Raw genomic sequence first — 16,366 nt, 5'->3', positions numbered from 1 at the left:
TTGGTGTACCACCCCTTTAAATGGCAGTTGTTATTTCCACATAAATATGACAAAATTAATATTTACCCCAAAATTCAAAAAAACTACATCATACTACAATCAAATGATGGTAAAAAAGCTTTTTAGTACTCATGTGGATTGTACTTTGGAAAAAAGCTTCACATTATTTAAGGGAAGCATTTATATTTTCGTCTGCTTTGGTAATTTTTTATTTCAGATAACATTATTTACATGATGTTTTGACAATAATTAAGTTGATATTTTGCTATGATTGTTGCTCTTTCCAATAGTTTATTCTTGGGGTCAAAATTACCCTAGTTGGTAATCAATCCATGCATGTAAAATATGTTGGTGGTATGAGGGTTAAAATCCAGCTTTTTTTTGGTTAACAATCACCTGGCAGCTGACAGCTCAGACCAACACATGGTCTGACTGTGGTGCGTCACAGAAGCTCCATGCTTAAACTTACAGACGTACACATTATGCAATCTTCCATCACTCATACTAGTCCTTTTTCTCACTCACATTTCATAGTGGACTTTTACCTCCATGTGGGCCCAGAGTGTTTTGCATGGCTGGTGGTCGTATCCATGGAGCGTCATGTGTCTGTCTGTTTGGGTTTGGGGGGGCAGTACGGTCTAGTTGTCAGCCAGGCCAGCAGTGTGACATGGTGTGGTGGTGGTGATGGCGTGGACCTGCTGCAGGCTGCAGGCTACAGGCCTGTCTGCCAGCTGTAGACACCCAGACCAGGGGGCTTTTCTCCACCATGCAGTTAGCAGACACTGAAGGTAAAGGAAAGCAACAGCCATGAGCTCATAAAGAGGCCAAACAATCCCCACGCCTGTTTTCCCAGCCAACAGCAGCCACATAACGAGACCCAGAAAACCAAACATAAGTTTCACTCAGTCATTACTCATTAGTGAATGCAGTCTTGCATTTTGGTGAAAAATAAGGCAATAGATTATGGTAATTGAGGTGGCTCGAGTACAGAGGTGTAGGATCTCTTTAATGAGATGACATCACCTTTTTCATCATTTGAATCTGAGGGTTTAGAGTTATGTACATTCAATGGAGCCAAATAGCAGTTTTGTGCAACTCTTACAGTACAAGGGAAACTGAAACCAGTGAAATTGGGCTCAAAAGACATGTTGACCCCCAGCCACTAATCTGCCCTCATATATTTTGGGGTATTCATGAGGGTGTATTCTTGAAGAACAGAGTGCATCTGGGGTTCAGTGGTATAGATGTGTCTTTGCTACAGATGGGCCCATGAAATATGAGTGCATCAGCAACAGACAGCATCTGTGACCCCAACAATACGCCTGGCGCCAATACAATAGATATAATATGGAGCAGGTATTCTCCGCAGACTTCATAATTTACTGTGCTTCACATTAAAATGGATCTACAGTATATGTCATTGGAGTATACACTACACTCAGAGTAACCATCTAATAAACAAGTGTCATTAAATGTTTGAGTGTATGTTTGCTCAATGCGCAATGTGTTTAATTTACAGTAGCGGTTAGTTATTGCAACACTAACAATGGAAAATGTCATTTTTTGCTATTGTAAAACTACAACGATAACGCTGGCTCCACATTGACTGTCAATAATACTGTTTCTGCCGAAATGTGCCATTTGTAATGATGCATCAAGCCAAAATATCTCCATACACACGAACTGTGAGTGATTTATGGTTGCACATGTGGTAATGGTTTTTTGAAAAGCTGCTGGAGGTCAGATATCTTGCGGCGGCTTGCACACCACATGTGAAGGAGAAGCTCAGGTCATTTTAACAGAGTATCTTTACACAGCCAGCCATTGAAATCAGACACACCTTCTCAAATTTCAACGCTGCAGTCTTTTTCTTCTTTTGAAGAGGAATTTTATAGTGTATCTTCAGGCTTAAAGCTATTTCATTTTACAATCTGTTTTCCTCTGTAATATTGCTTAGGTGAAAGTCTAAAGTGGTCGAATCCCTCCACACATTGCAAATCCATATGACCAAAAAAATATGGGATTTTAGTGGATTTTAGTCTACGTTTTTGTTAGAGTTTGTGTCCCTCAGATCTCACGAGACCTTGCATGTTTCAGAGCAGACAGAATGAAGAATGCATGATATCAGCACGTAATTTGAAGCCATAATATCCACAGCTAATATTCTATGTGGAATATAGCTCAAACATCTAAGGCATGAGTTGTATTAAAAAACAATTGAGTAACACAGGAAATTAAAGATTGTTTGAGTCACTAAATCCTAAGATATTTTATGGGAGGGAGAAAACTGCATGTTCTTAATTATTCAGCAAAAACACTCCTTTTTTCCGTTCAGGGTTTTGGACTGAGTAGAACTCTGATTGACTCTCCCGCAGCTACATCCAAGCATTCTACCAGACACAAATGGGAGTTCAAAATAGGTTCAAATATGTTGAAGAAAAGCAGAACTTGTGAGTGCATGATGTAGATACACTTTGGTGAAGTAGAATGGTAGCATTTATTGAACATCTACGCAAGCCAGTCAAATGTTTATAAGAATGACACAGTTTTACAAAAATACCCACTGGGCACAGACGTCAATTCAATGTCTATTCCACGTAGGTTCAACGTAATTTCACTGAAATGACGTGGAAACAACATCGATTCAACCAGTGTGTGCCCAGTGGGTAGCATCTGTCTCTTATCATTTCACCTTTTTTTAACATGTTAATTTGCTGTTAAAATACACATATCATCACACAACTCTGATTATGTGCAGAGATTAATATGAATAGTCTCAATGGAAAAAAAGAACACACAACAAACATGATGTATATTATCTACACTTTAAAATCTGAAAACATTCTGAATGTAACATAGCAAAATATTGGCATAGAACCCCAAATACGTCTTGTAAAAAGATATTCATTTCAAAACCATACATTTTAAGTAATTCAGGAAACGTTCAATTGCTGACTAAAACACAATACATCCATAGTTGCATACCCAAGCAGATACCTTTGGTTCTTCAGCAATTTCATTACTCCCTTACCATTACACTCTATGACCTGTTTAATAATCTCAACTTCAGTCAGTATTCAGAGAACCTGCTCCGAAACATAAAAGATGCAAAAGAAAACACATAAGAACAGACTGTAGTTTCTACACTTTATAAAACCAGTGAAGTGCCATCAAACAGAATTTCACGTGTCAATGTTTCACAAATGTGTATACAAAATAATTGTTATTTATGTGTACCCTCATGAAACTGCATGGCAATGTAAACCTATATCTTTATGAAGCCCCCATGAGGGTTTTGTGGTTCCTTCAAACATACATTCAGCTGTATATGATACTGAAAACTTACAATGCATATTTTTTAACTCATACTTTTGCAGTCTTTATGTTATCTTCAATTTTGCAGTCTCCTCTACACCCCTTCATACCTGAACATGCATTTAGGGCTATGTGTACTGTACAGTATATGCTCAAAAAGCATGGGTTGTCCATTGAGTGTCCAATGAAAACAGGGGAAAGATTGAGAATGATATTTTCCATGCCCCATCCATCAATTCCATCCTCTTCAATTACACTCCACCCCTTTGTCAGGCTGCCAGTACATCACCTCATCTAATCCTGTCCTTGTTGTAATCAGACCCTATGGGCCCCTCAAGACACTGTGGCTGGGTAAGCTGGTAGGCCTGGTGGGCCAGGGGTTCCGGGAGGCCCGTGTGGACCAACAGGCCCAGGCTTTCCTCTGGGACCAGGTAGCCCGTGTACCCCTGGGAGCCCTGCTTGGCCCTGTATTCCCGTTGGCCCTTTGGGGCCTGGCAGTCCATCCTTACCAATAGTACCTATATCTCCCTTCTCTCCTCTTTCTCCACGGGGGCCAGGCTGGCCCACAGAACCGTTCACCCCTTTGACACCCACTCCGCCTTTGGCTCCTATTGGTCCTGGCTCCCCCTGAGCTCCCTTTGGCCCGACGAAGCCCTTCTCTCCCAGAGGGCCACGGGTCCCTGCTGGGCCTTTGTCTCCTTTTTTTCCTGTCAGGCCAACTGGACCTTTGGCCCCTCCTTCCCCTCTGTTGCCCTTTGGACCTGGTTGGCCAGGTGCACCTGTGAGGAGAAGAGTAGTGTGAGTGAGCACAGGGGATAGCAGCAATATTAGCAAGTATAAACAATAATAGAAGTGCATTTGGGAAAGAGAAGAGTCAAGTGAGCACTACTGAAACCAGCCAATACCAACACAGCTAAATGAAGATCTCGTAACAAAAGTGCCTTTGGCGAAAACATCAAGAACATCTCTGCTGTACCTTTCAGAATGGTGAAGTTCTGGATGACTTGGGTGTGGTGAGTGTCCACTAGCTTCATCTCCTCCATGACCATGGACAGGTTCCTGACATCCACATCTAGACGGACGCTCTGCAACATGTACTGCTGCCTCAGGGTGTCAGCCAGGTGCATCAGCAGTAGCACCGTTGTGTTCAGGTTCTGCAGGTCCTCCGTGTGGCTGCCAAGCCGCGTCTGGCACGACGTGCTCTCGATGTTGATGTACTTGTACATGCTCTGCACGTGGCTCACTGTGGCATTGATGCTGGATGAGATGGTGTCAATCTCCATCTCGATGGAGTTCATGCGGGCGTCCATGGTGATGAACCTCTCGCCCGTCCGGTTCTCGTAGTACTTGGAGTGGTAGTGGAGGTCGTGCATGTTCTCCTCGTGCTCGTCCATGAAGGAGGTGACGTTGTCCAGCTGCATCTGCAGGTTCATCACCTGCAGGGTGAGGTCGTGCACCATCTCCGAGCTCATGCTGATCCTCTGGTGCGTGGCCGAGATGCCGCTCTGGATGCTCCTCACCGTCTGAGTAGTGGTGCTGGAGTTAGACTTCAGACCGCTCAATACCCGGCTGTAGTTCTGCCAGTCAGCGGTCATCTTCTGCAGGACCAGCGTCTCCTCGTCGGTCTTCCTCTGCAGGGCGTCCATCCACAAGGAGCTGAGGGCCACCGTGTTGTTGACCTGATTCACCGTGGCCTTGAGGTCATACTGATCCTGAGATAGAGTCTTCATGCTCTCGTCCGTCTCGGTGATGACCGCCTTCCATCCATCCACCTGGTCTACGTAACGCACCAGGGATTGGTTGATGAGCCTGATGGACAGGGAGTAGTTCTGCATGTCTCGGGTCATCCTGCTGCTGGCTGCCTTCAGGGTCTGCTGGGTCTGGGAGGCCTGGTCCAGGACCTGCTCCTGACCCAGGATCATCTTCTGGAGGTCCTCAAACTCCCCCTTCAGCCTACTGATCTCCTCGCTGACGTGGGCCACGTTGAAGCAGTCCGAGCAGTTGCTGGCAGTGCTCAGATCTGGGAAAGAAAAGACAACAACAGTATGATGATCTGTTTATGTATTATTTAACCAAGATCAGAGTTCCCTATTTGTATATTCTAGTCGACTGACAGCTGCAGTGCTTCCATAAATGGGCCAATGGAGGCAGTTGTCGTAGACTGCAAATTATGCCTCTTCAGGGAGTTGACACCCCACAGGAGGCAGGCCATGAAGCTTGAAGAGCGGATCCTCACAGGCCCAGACTTCATACTCAATCACCCATAAATTTACACTCAATGGGTGACCTATTTTAAACAGAGGCAACTCTTTCGACAAAATACATTTTGGAAATCTGCAGAAATGTCCAGTATGCTCTACTAGTAATTGTTTACTCCTTGACTTCTCTGTCAGCAGCCACATTGGGAGGCTCTGCTTGCACAGCACATTTTGACATGTGATTAATCATACTCTCTCACCTTGTATACTTTCCCGGACCTTGGTAATCTTCTTATGATAAAATGATTCATTTTCTGATAAGTTGTCGACCTTCCTAAATACTGATGAGACAAAGATAATGATGTATATTAGACTTTCAGAATAACGAGAATGGAGGTTCCTCTATAGGCATTGAAACAGACATAATACATGTGTTGAGAAACTAGGACACAAATGAAGTTATAGAGTGACAACAACACATCAGTGAATGGAATTAAGATGCCGCCATGAACCGTCTTGTACGATAACAACAATACAGTTTATTTCCATTACAAAGTACTGCACAAATAATAGTAATGGTTTGTACAGCTGGTTACTTCCCAGTTGATTATATGTTTCCCAGAATAATAAAAGCACACTTTTAAGGACTCCTTGTTGCATATAATTTCCTATTTTAAGTACTCCTTGTTGCATATCATTTCCTAATCCTTGACTCTGGGAATTAATAACAGGTTCACCATGGTATGTTTGCACTCACTAACAATGTCCTCCACATACCACCAGTTATGCTGCATTTGGCCTCATGGATGTTGATTCTACACAGCCTCTCAACATTAATTTACATTATCATGGTGTACTGGTGGACTTTAACTTCTGATATTGTTATAATCATGTCCGCTAGTTAGACAGAGGTTGGTTCTCTGAATGCTCGTTAAATAACACCAATTCTTGGGGACTCTGAACAATGTAAAACAGATGTGCTGCGTGATATTGAAATTTCTACATTTACAGTATGGGTTCATGTTTTAGTTCTCACTCGATGTTTGGTTAGTTTTAGCCAAACAACATTTCAGACATTTCACGATATAACGTTTACAGTGCTTTGTTCTTGTTTTGCCTCAGTATTGCTGTGCTCTGCGTTGACATAAACTCAAGCATACCCCGCTCCAGCCAATAAAATGCAGTGCCACTGCAGTGTTGGAATCCCAACCCTCTGTATCAGTGCTCTTGGAATTATACAATGGCCCTCAGGGAACTCTGGGCTGCTGTGAAAAAGAGATTGATCTTTTTGAATCACAATAATATTTTTGCCTAAATGCAAGTAACATCTGTAAGCACTGAACAAGTTGTCAGTCAGGTAAAACATAGCAAATCGGTTTGAAGTCGTATGTTCACTCAATCCTTGTTGGAAATTAAATGGCCCTTATTTTTTACAACAGAAACCCTGTAGGCTTGAACCAGATCTCCCTCTCAGCTGTTATTGTACATTGTGGAGCACATTGTTAAGTCAAGCATGACAAAAGAGAACAGGTCCTGATTGGGGAGGAATGCAAGATGATGTGAAGCTTGAAGTCTGTGCACACATGATACCTGCAGAAACACCATGTCCTGGCCTGCAATCTACTCATACAACAATCTGGATTTAATACGGCTTTATTAGCTTAGTTATTATATATAATCAAACCCAACCAAAGTGGTGGTGTAAAAGTGGGCCTAACAGCCCAAAGGGGAATCAGCAAGGCTTTTCCAAGTTCTCTCAGTGTGATTCAATTCAACTCCTTCTGTTACGGTCATATTAATCCACAGATTGAAAACATGAATACACATTTTCCCATATCCTGGTGGCCTTGCAATCATAATCCTATAAAAAACACCACATGGAAAACAATAACTGTTCACATTATATAAACGTCCCTGGCAAGGATGTGGCATGGAGAATAAGCAAGAGTACATGGCATAAACTCTGTACTTGGATAATAATTTGGTGGGTGCTTTTAGTTGTCCTGTTTCATGTACAAGTGTGTATTATATGCATGTGAGAAATGGAAATTAGTTTTTTTGCATATCCAAACTCCCCCTGAGACACCAGCGGAGAGTGGGGTCACGGCCAGGGTCAGCCATTATCAACGGCAACCCTGGAGCAATTATGGTTAAGTGCCTTGCTCAAGAGCACATCTACAGATTTTCTACCTTGTCGGCTCGGGGATCGAACTAGTGACCTTTCAGTTACTGGCTCAACGCTCTAACCGCTAGGCTGCCTGCTGCCAGAGTTGGTGTAATATCATAGTTACTCACCTAGTGATGCCAGCACTGCCACTGCTATGATGAGGAAGGCAAAGAAACCGTACAGCACTTTAACAGCCAGCTGCAGAGAACGTGTCTGCTGGCATTTCACACAGCCACCTCTGGTTCTTCCTGCAATCAGAAGCATGGGGCTTTAGTCTCTCTACCATAACATCAGGTGGTTAGAGAGCAGAGAAGAGGGGAAATACCTGTCTTAACCCTGACACTGTGTGGACTGTGCATGACTAACTACTGGACTAGTGGCTGGCTTTGGTCAGCAGAGTCAGTGTGGAGTGAGCATGGTGGTCAGACTGGGGAAAGAGAAGGATTAAGGAGGGATATCTGAAACAGATGTACAATGCACGCACACAAACAAAACAGTGATCACAGATGTATGCAGACACAGGCAGGCCCGCACACACACAAACACTGTACAAACAAAGCCCAATGTGTACACAATACGCCCTTGATGGATATTCTGACGTTATTGTTCATAGTGTTATTGTATTGTTGGGGACTTTGTCTGAGAGATTCATGACCGACATATAAAAACAAAGTACACTTCATAGAACCTGCATCTCTATCCACATAACAAGCCACATAAACAAAAGTGGACAGCAAGAAAGAAAGCCTGTGGGTTGTAGATTTGGAACCATGTTTCTCACCTCTAAAGGAAGGCATCTCTTCCTCCTCCCCAGTAAGATCCTCCTCTGAAAGGCAAAGAAGAAAAATGAATCACTGTTTTGGAAACATCTGATAACACACACAAGCTCAGCTTATGTCAGCATTCATTCACTTTTTACTTAAACTCAGCTTCCCATTAGGCACCTTAACACTATCCTTAATCTGACTACTCCCACCATGCAAGCATGCAATAGTAGGCCTACTATATTTGCCAAAGCCAGGATAGCAACAAACAGATTTGTCACACCATTCTGGCCAAGAACCAGAGGATAGTTTAGAAAACGAACACGCATGTTTGTCCTCACCTTTAAAGAGCTGGTTCTCGTATCCGCAATAGATTTCTGAAAAACAGATGGAGAGACTTGAAATGCGTGTTCACAGATGAAGGTCAATAGTATGAAACTTTAAGGTATCTTAAGGGAACAACTCACACATTTTATTAAAGTGGTCATAAATCACAAAATACGAGGTGAAATGCAATAAGCCCCCTCAGCCACTTCTACCATCCAAGACATAAAACATTCAACTTGGAGCTCTCAATATGAATGTGAGGTCATACTTGGCTGACAACTTATAGAAACAAAATTACGCAAATTGGAAACGGGATCGTTTTCCTAGTGTTTAATCTGTGTCTCTCATCAATATATCATTCACTTCTCTAAGTATGGTGGGCTAGAATGAAAATGTATGTGCTGTCAGATAAAGGGCCCCATTGCAGCACAATATGAAACACTACAGTAAGGCTGATTGTGTGTGAAGCTAGCTGGGCTGGTTGCAGTGGCGTCACCCCCCTGGTTCCAGCTCAGTGTGGTAGAGGGGCCAGGGGGACACGGCACACTGATACTAAAGAGAAGCAGCTTCAAGCCAAAACCTGAATTTGGATTCAATTTGGGTTTAAATGGCTTATTGCTGGCCACAAATGAACTAGCAATGCTTACCTAATAGAGCTATAACTTAAAATGTATGTGATTTAATCAAATCAAATCAAACTTTATTTGTCACGTGCCGAATACAACAGGTGTAGACCTTACCGTGAAATGCTTACTTTACTGTACCACTTTGATGCAATAGATATGTACACAGGCCTTTCAATTGATTAATGGCATATGCAGTTTTAGGCTACAAACCTCTGTATTTTCTTGTGAAGTAATCCTTCAGAATCTCATTTGAGTTATGTCAACAACTCTCTTACTAAGGTACAGCATCACTCAGTTGAGTCTCTGTTGAGTCTTTTCCATCACTGTCTTTCCCCCTTAAGTTATATAACTTAAATTCAGGCAGCCCTGGTGTATTCCCCTCTGCTGGGATGTGCAGTGCTTTGTGTGCACAGGGAGAGGAATACAGTGAACTCTAAGGTGAGGGTGTTTATGTGTGCTGGCTGCTGGCTGCTGGAGCAGCTGAAGTCAGCCTGTTGAAGGCCAAGGCTCTGACTGAAATGCTGAGATGTGCGGACCAGTGGAAGAGAGAGAGAGAGAGAGAGAGAGAGAGAGAGGGGTCTGGAATGGGCCCAGCTGCCTGCTGCAGCTCTTAGACTTTACATTATCCAGTCAGCCATACCGGTGGCTGTAAGCTAAACCTGGGCTTGCCCTCCACTGCTCTCCCGGCGAGGGCTCTATTGGTCAGTGGTCTTTAGAATGGAAGAGATTTAAATGTAGTGGGTGTTTGTAGTAGAACCAGTGTTCCATTGCAAATATGAGCACAGGTGTTACAGGAGGGAGTTCCTAGGTGTCATCCTCCGACAACCTTAGGCACCTCCTCACTCACAGTCTGGACTAATCAGTATCCTATTGGTGTCACCTGTGTCTACCTGTTCACCTGTGTATTTATGCCCTCACTTCCCTGTGTTCCCTTGCTCAGTTTTCTCTGCTAGTTTCTCTATGTCCAGCAGTACTACTCAGTGTCTGATCAAAGACCTATGTACAGGTACTTGAGAAGTGTTCTCCCTGTTTCGTTGTTTGTTTCAGTCGTAGGTAGTATTTCGTATTTTGTCTGTCAGCTGGTTTTTGGAGACTTATTTGCTCCGCCTTTTTTTTATTGTGATAAGTCCGTTATTTTGTATTCTGGATTCGGGACCCCCAGTAAAGATCCTTGTTTCACCATCTCTGCCTACTGCCTACTGTATATCCTGCACCGCACCTGGGTCACACCAACCCTTACACACAGGTACATTTGGAGGAAATGGCAGAAAAAAATCTTCTGCAAATTCTAATGGACAAAACTAACATTTCTAATTCATCAAACGCTTCATGAATGGAATGTCCACTCCAAAAATCTATAACTATTTAGATAACTTTGTAATCCAATAATGTATATGCCAGCAGGGGAGGGACATTTCTATATGTCCAGTAGGTACTGTATGGCCAGCAGATTTCCTTAATTAGAGGGTGTGTAATTCTTGCATTGCTAAGCTTCGAGCCTAATGTGACTGGTAAAAACATGAACGTGAATGTGCCTGGTAAAAACATCAAGGTTATGCCACTGAAAATAGAATCACCCCTACCTATCATTAGTTTTTATAATAGATCATTTGGAATGTGAATTTGATTATATGTTCTCTGTTTTAACAGTGTATAAAGCAGCGACTATGTAGCCCTCTGTCCACTATAGTACTTGCCAAAAATACCTCTCAGGTCCAATGCTATAGTCCTTGAACTGTCATAACGTGTTAAAACCTTTCATTACCTGAAAGTAATGAAAATAATCTTTGTTAGGGATATTCATCCAAATACTTCAGTCATGCCTCAGCTAAAGCTATGGAGACGATTGCATTTCAACAGTTGACAAAAGTGTAAGTGGTGAGAAAAGATTGATACAGTGATGGTACTGTATGGAGAGGATTAAAGATGGAAAACATTGATAATGTCTCAGTTCTAGGGCAAGAAAGAAGAGCTTTGACTCTCCGAAAGCAATACAGTTAATTTGTTTCTTGGCCAGATGTCTTACAGAACGCAGCCACATATGAAAACACACCTTGAGCTCAATTAAAACATCTCAGCAAGAACATTAGAGGTAGCGATTGCGTTACATAGTACTCTTTGATGCTACTCTAAACATAGTTGATTATTTGTAACCACATCCATATGAATACCTACTTAGGTATGAGGGTAAGTTTGACAAGCTGGCTAATAATCTAGCTGTCACACATTAGGCTAAATAGTCTAATTATTTAACTCTGTAACCTATTACATAAGAAAGGGCCCTCATGGGGCTGGAAGAGAGGTCCATACAGAACTGCTGATAGGGCAAGGACAATGTTGACTGCCAATGATGGCCAAATGATGACACCCTAGGGAGAGGAACTGAATTCAGTAAAAAAGGTTCTGTTCTGCTTCCACAATAGGACAGCCACCTAGTAAGCTGACCCATTTCTAATGATGGTATTGCTGTGTAATGCCATGGACATGAAGCCTTCCCTTAGGAGACTACTGTAGGAGACTACTCTCTTCTAACACCTCCATCAACAACCCAGTGTTTCTATTCCCATTGCATTTGTTTCACGTATCAAATAATTGCCAATATGCATGTACAACACACAGTGAACAAAGAGAATGTTAGTGGTCTCTCATTGGCAAGTCCTCCCACCCTCAATGTTATTGTGAACTTTGGGCCACACAGAGCAAGAACATGACACCAGTCAACTCCCTGCAAGTCCACAAACCTCATGATTTGTCAATGCTTGTGGTTACCCTACTGTGTTCCTTCTTGATTTGGCAGTGGATGTTCAAATGCTACACTTAATCTCTCCTATCAACCTAGAAAAGCTGCTGAATATGTAAACCACTGCTTGGATTTCACACACATTCAAATGTGGAGCAGAGAAAATCCAGTTTTGTTTGACTATTGAACTATAGTATAAGCTTTGGGTCAAAAGGTTATGTTTTCTTGTCTTTTAACAGAAGCAACTGGCAATCCATTCTCCAAACAAACAAATACTAAGACTGACAACCAACTATACTGTACTGGTTGAAATGCCTGCCTGATTGGTGGTGACTTAAAGCTTTTAACATGGATACCTAAATCCCCAATTTGAAAACAGAGACACAAGATTTCTCCAAAACCAAAGGGCCCCAACCGCAACCGATATAGACAAGTGTCTCCCCAAGCCCCTGTTGACATCCAACTGTTTTAGATGCACTTAAAAGGGAACGTGTGTTTGCTTTCAAAGCAATGAAATGCCTGGAATGTGTTGATCCAAATGGTCTTGCTCCAAATGATCTCAAGCAGCCCTTTATTGTGGTTCCTCTGTGGTGGAGTGAGAGGGTTCAGACTTTAAATCAAATGATACCCTGAACATGCCCTCGTTTTCTCCAGGAAAACGCTTTGGACATCTCGTGATAGAAATAGCCAGGCATGTCTGGTAATACTAGCAAGGGTCTTGTTCTGTAATCTCACAATCTTCTCTCTTGCAATCTCAGTAGTTTTGTATAATCAGAACCTTTCATTTTTAAATCACCATCTGATAACTGTCATGTGCCAAAGATTTATGATTGAATGTATGTCTAAGGAATGCATTTGTCTTTCCAAAGAAGAGAGCTGTGTTGAACAGTGTTATTCAAGTTCTTGTAAGGCAGTCTGTGTCTCCAGTCAGAGGTATCTCTACTGTACTGTACTCTATGTACCAACCACACACCTGCTGCTTCCCATACCGAGGTGCCTCTTTCCTGTTTCACATTAGGAATGTGTTAGACTGCATGTTTAGTAGCTCGGCTTCAATGGAGCACGCTCCAAACAAGAGATGAGGAGACCTCCTACCTGTGTGTTTCCCTGTAAATACCTCAACACTTTATAACACCTTCCAAAGCTAAAGCCACATGTCACTGCTTAATTCCTCCTCCAAGAGGACTCCTCAGATTTCTCAGCCTCTTCAGAGTCTCTGAAGAGTCTTATATCATGCAGCGTTGACAAAAGTTAGTCTTCAAATGTTATCCTTTCAATAGGGCTCATATAAGATCCTTAAAGGAAACCCAAAAGCAAATGTGTGGCTTCTGAAAACAGCAAGCTTTTGAAATATGGAGCTTTCAAAGCAAAGGAGTGGATGTCCCACATCCAAGATCAACAAACCAACGTTTTCTCTGGATCCTGTGAGGTACTGGTCTTAAAAGCAAGCTGTCTGCACATTTGTGTGCCACCGGTGCACTTTCACGTCTCCTACAGAATATATTATATTCCTCCACAGTAAGCAGTAGTCTGAAGTTGAATACAGTATCAACAGAGATTCATCAACAGTCATCTAACCTTTCATGGTGATTTTACAAGGCAGCTCTGGTGACGATGTGAAGAACTTGTTGTCCGGACAAAAGCCTCTGACTGTCCCAGTCCTCTTCTCTGCAGTACAATCTCCTACAGCAGAAGTAACAGAAAAACAGTGTCTAATTTACAATGTATACACTCATCCATAGGCAACAGGTCCCTCTTGTAAATGGTTCAGGGTGTCCAGAGCACTGAGCAGGAGACAGGACTTACTTGTTAATTTACGACTGCTTTATATCCAGCCAGACTTTCTCTAAACTACAGTAGGAATTCTTCAGGCAGCCCATGGGCTCTCTCTCTTGAACTGCAGCTCAAATACACAAAACAGTCTAGGTCTATTAGTGTGTGAAGAACAAATTCCCGGCTACATGCTACAGTTAGTCTGCAAAAGGCTGCTGCTCCTCTCTCCCTCAGAGCCAGAAGAAACTAATACATTGGACAGTAACCATGTGCAGCTTGGGGAAACATGACTGGGCGAGAGAGAGAGAGAGAGAGAGAGAGAGAGAGAGAGAGAGAGAGAGAGAGAGAGAGAGAGAGAGAGAGAGAGAGAGAGAGAGAGAGAGAGAGAGAGAGAGAGAGAGAGAGAGAGAGAGAGAGAGAGAGAGAGAGAGAGAGAGAGAGAGAGATGGGAGGGGGACTGAAAGAGGGAAAGAAGAGGGAGGGATGGAGGGTGCATATGTTGTAGAATGTCCGGTCTGCGGCTCGGGCTAATTGCTAACAAATGTTTGAACATGGATCGAATGGGCACCTTTACTATCTATGGCCTCCCTCCGCTGTTTAAAATGAAAACTTTCCTCCATGTCTGACATGTCAGGGCTAATTCAAGAGGCATACCTCAAGTCATTTCAGAAAACATGTAAGTGGATGGTTATAGACCACTTTAGAAGACAAACATCAGCTTAATTTACTTATAATACAATTTATCACAATCAATTTGCAATGTGGTCTCAGGGCAATTCTGATTATTCTGTATTTAAATCTGTGACACTCCATTTAGTATGATATACTATGTTACGTTAGGTTACATTATGAATGGAATATTGGATGTACAATATCATATTATAGGACGCATATTATCATACATCTTACCCGGTCATACAATACAATAGCATATGAATTGGATGACATACCTTATCATACATCTTGGAGGATGTATGATATTATACATCTTTCTCTGAGACCAGGTTGCTTGTTGCACTGTAACAACAAAGGAGAATTACGGGAAGAATTTATGTTGGCGCTTAGGGGAACTAACGAAAAAGGTTAGGATAATTTACGTAAAAGGAGAACTAAAATTACAAAGGTTAGGTGAATTTACATAGCAGGTTAGGTGAATTGGGTTAAATGTAGAATATGGGTTAGGGGAAGGGTTAGCTGAAATGCTACAGTTGTCCCCGATGCGAATTGAACACGCAACCTTTGGATTGCTAGAGGGTCGCAGATTATGCCCACATGTAGTTTCCTAATTAATAACAAAAATTAACAGCTGTACAGAAAGACTAATGTGAAGGCCAAATTACAGAGGAGGAACCTCTTGATGCAATTAAAGCCTTTAAGTCCGGGTAAACTCCAGGGCTAGATGACATACCAGTGGAGGTATACCAAACCTTTTTTGATATACTCAGAGGACCGTTATTAGCATGTTTTAACCACTCCTATCAAAATGGTAGATTATCAGATACTCAACAAGAAGGTCTGATTTCATTATTACTGAAACAGGATACAAGTGGAAAATACAAAGATCCAGTCCATCAATGTAATTGTCTGCATCACTTCCAATCCCCCATGTTTTTTATATATATACTCCCCTTTATTACTTTTCAACCCCGCCATCCTTTCCCTACTTGGAGTAAATTAGTGAACAACAATGCCCAGGCCTCTACTTCCGGTCTATACTTACTATCTACACCTTATGGACACAGTTAATTTTACAATAATTATATTATATATATATATATATATACTTTTTTTTGCTCCTAAACTTATTTTACTCTCAACCTCTCCGATCATTTTCATGATGTCCATCTGGTTTGCTTCTATTTGCCATATCTTTCTAACTGTGCTCTTTCCCAAAAGCTCCCAACATACAACCTATATACTTATTATGGACACAGTATGCTTACATTATTAGCTATCTTTGTTATTATTTGTTGTTATTTGTTATTAGTCCCATCCTTCAACTCTATTCAATACCTCCCATCTATCTCTTAACACCATCCATATAGGATTTCTATTTGCCATATATATTTCAACCGTACTGTGATGTTTTACAAAAGTTCTGAACCTTTCTATTCTCATTGCTTCTACAGATTGTGAATTAAAAATAAACATTTTTGCTAAAAGTATTATTATATTATTGATCGGTTGACTATGACTTTTCAGATCATCCAGTAATATTATCTGCAAGGTTAGCTCCAGGTAAATATTGCAATTCTTTAGCCATTCCTGGACCTGTGTCCAAAAACAAGCTACAAATGGACAGAACCAAAACGGTGTCGTTTTGCGTGTCAGTTCATAAACACTATGCCAACTATTTTGCAATCTATATGGGACGGCTGTCAATCCTTTGGTCCTTAAGTGAAACTGATATACTTTTTTATTTATCACAGTTTTCCTTAACCAATTATGTTCTTTAA

At 41.8% G+C, this 16,366-nt stretch overlaps 1 protein-coding gene across 1 annotated transcript; it reads right to left on the bottom strand.

The window, feature by feature from the left end:
• Window positions 1-2,494: 2,494 nt before the first annotated feature.
• On the bottom strand, window positions 2,495-14,158 carry LOC121548923 (scavenger receptor class A member 3). Its single transcript, XM_041860596.2, has 8 exons — window positions 13,944-14,158; window positions 13,716-13,820; window positions 8,786-8,821; window positions 8,462-8,506; window positions 7,809-7,928; window positions 5,774-5,854; window positions 4,292-5,335; window positions 2,495-4,094 (listed from the first exon to the last, which is right to left on the bottom strand). Exons 2-8 carry the CDS (start codon window positions 13,720-13,722, stop codon window positions 3,649-3,651), a joined length of 1,779 nt encoding a protein of 592 aa, XP_041716530.1. The 5' UTR covers window positions 13,723-13,820; window positions 13,944-14,158; the 3' UTR covers window positions 2,495-3,648.
• Between the last annotated feature and the right edge of the window lie 2,208 nt (window positions 14,159-16,366).

Source organism: Coregonus clupeaformis, chromosome 33 (genome assembly GCF_020615455.1).
Source record: "Coregonus clupeaformis isolate EN_2021a chromosome 33, ASM2061545v1, whole genome shotgun sequence".
In the NCBI taxonomy this organism is placed as follows: Eukaryota; Metazoa; Chordata; class Actinopteri; order Salmoniformes; family Salmonidae; genus Coregonus; species Coregonus clupeaformis.
Note: the sequence above shows the minus strand (reverse complement) of the source record. Positions and strands in the feature narration are given on the sequence as shown.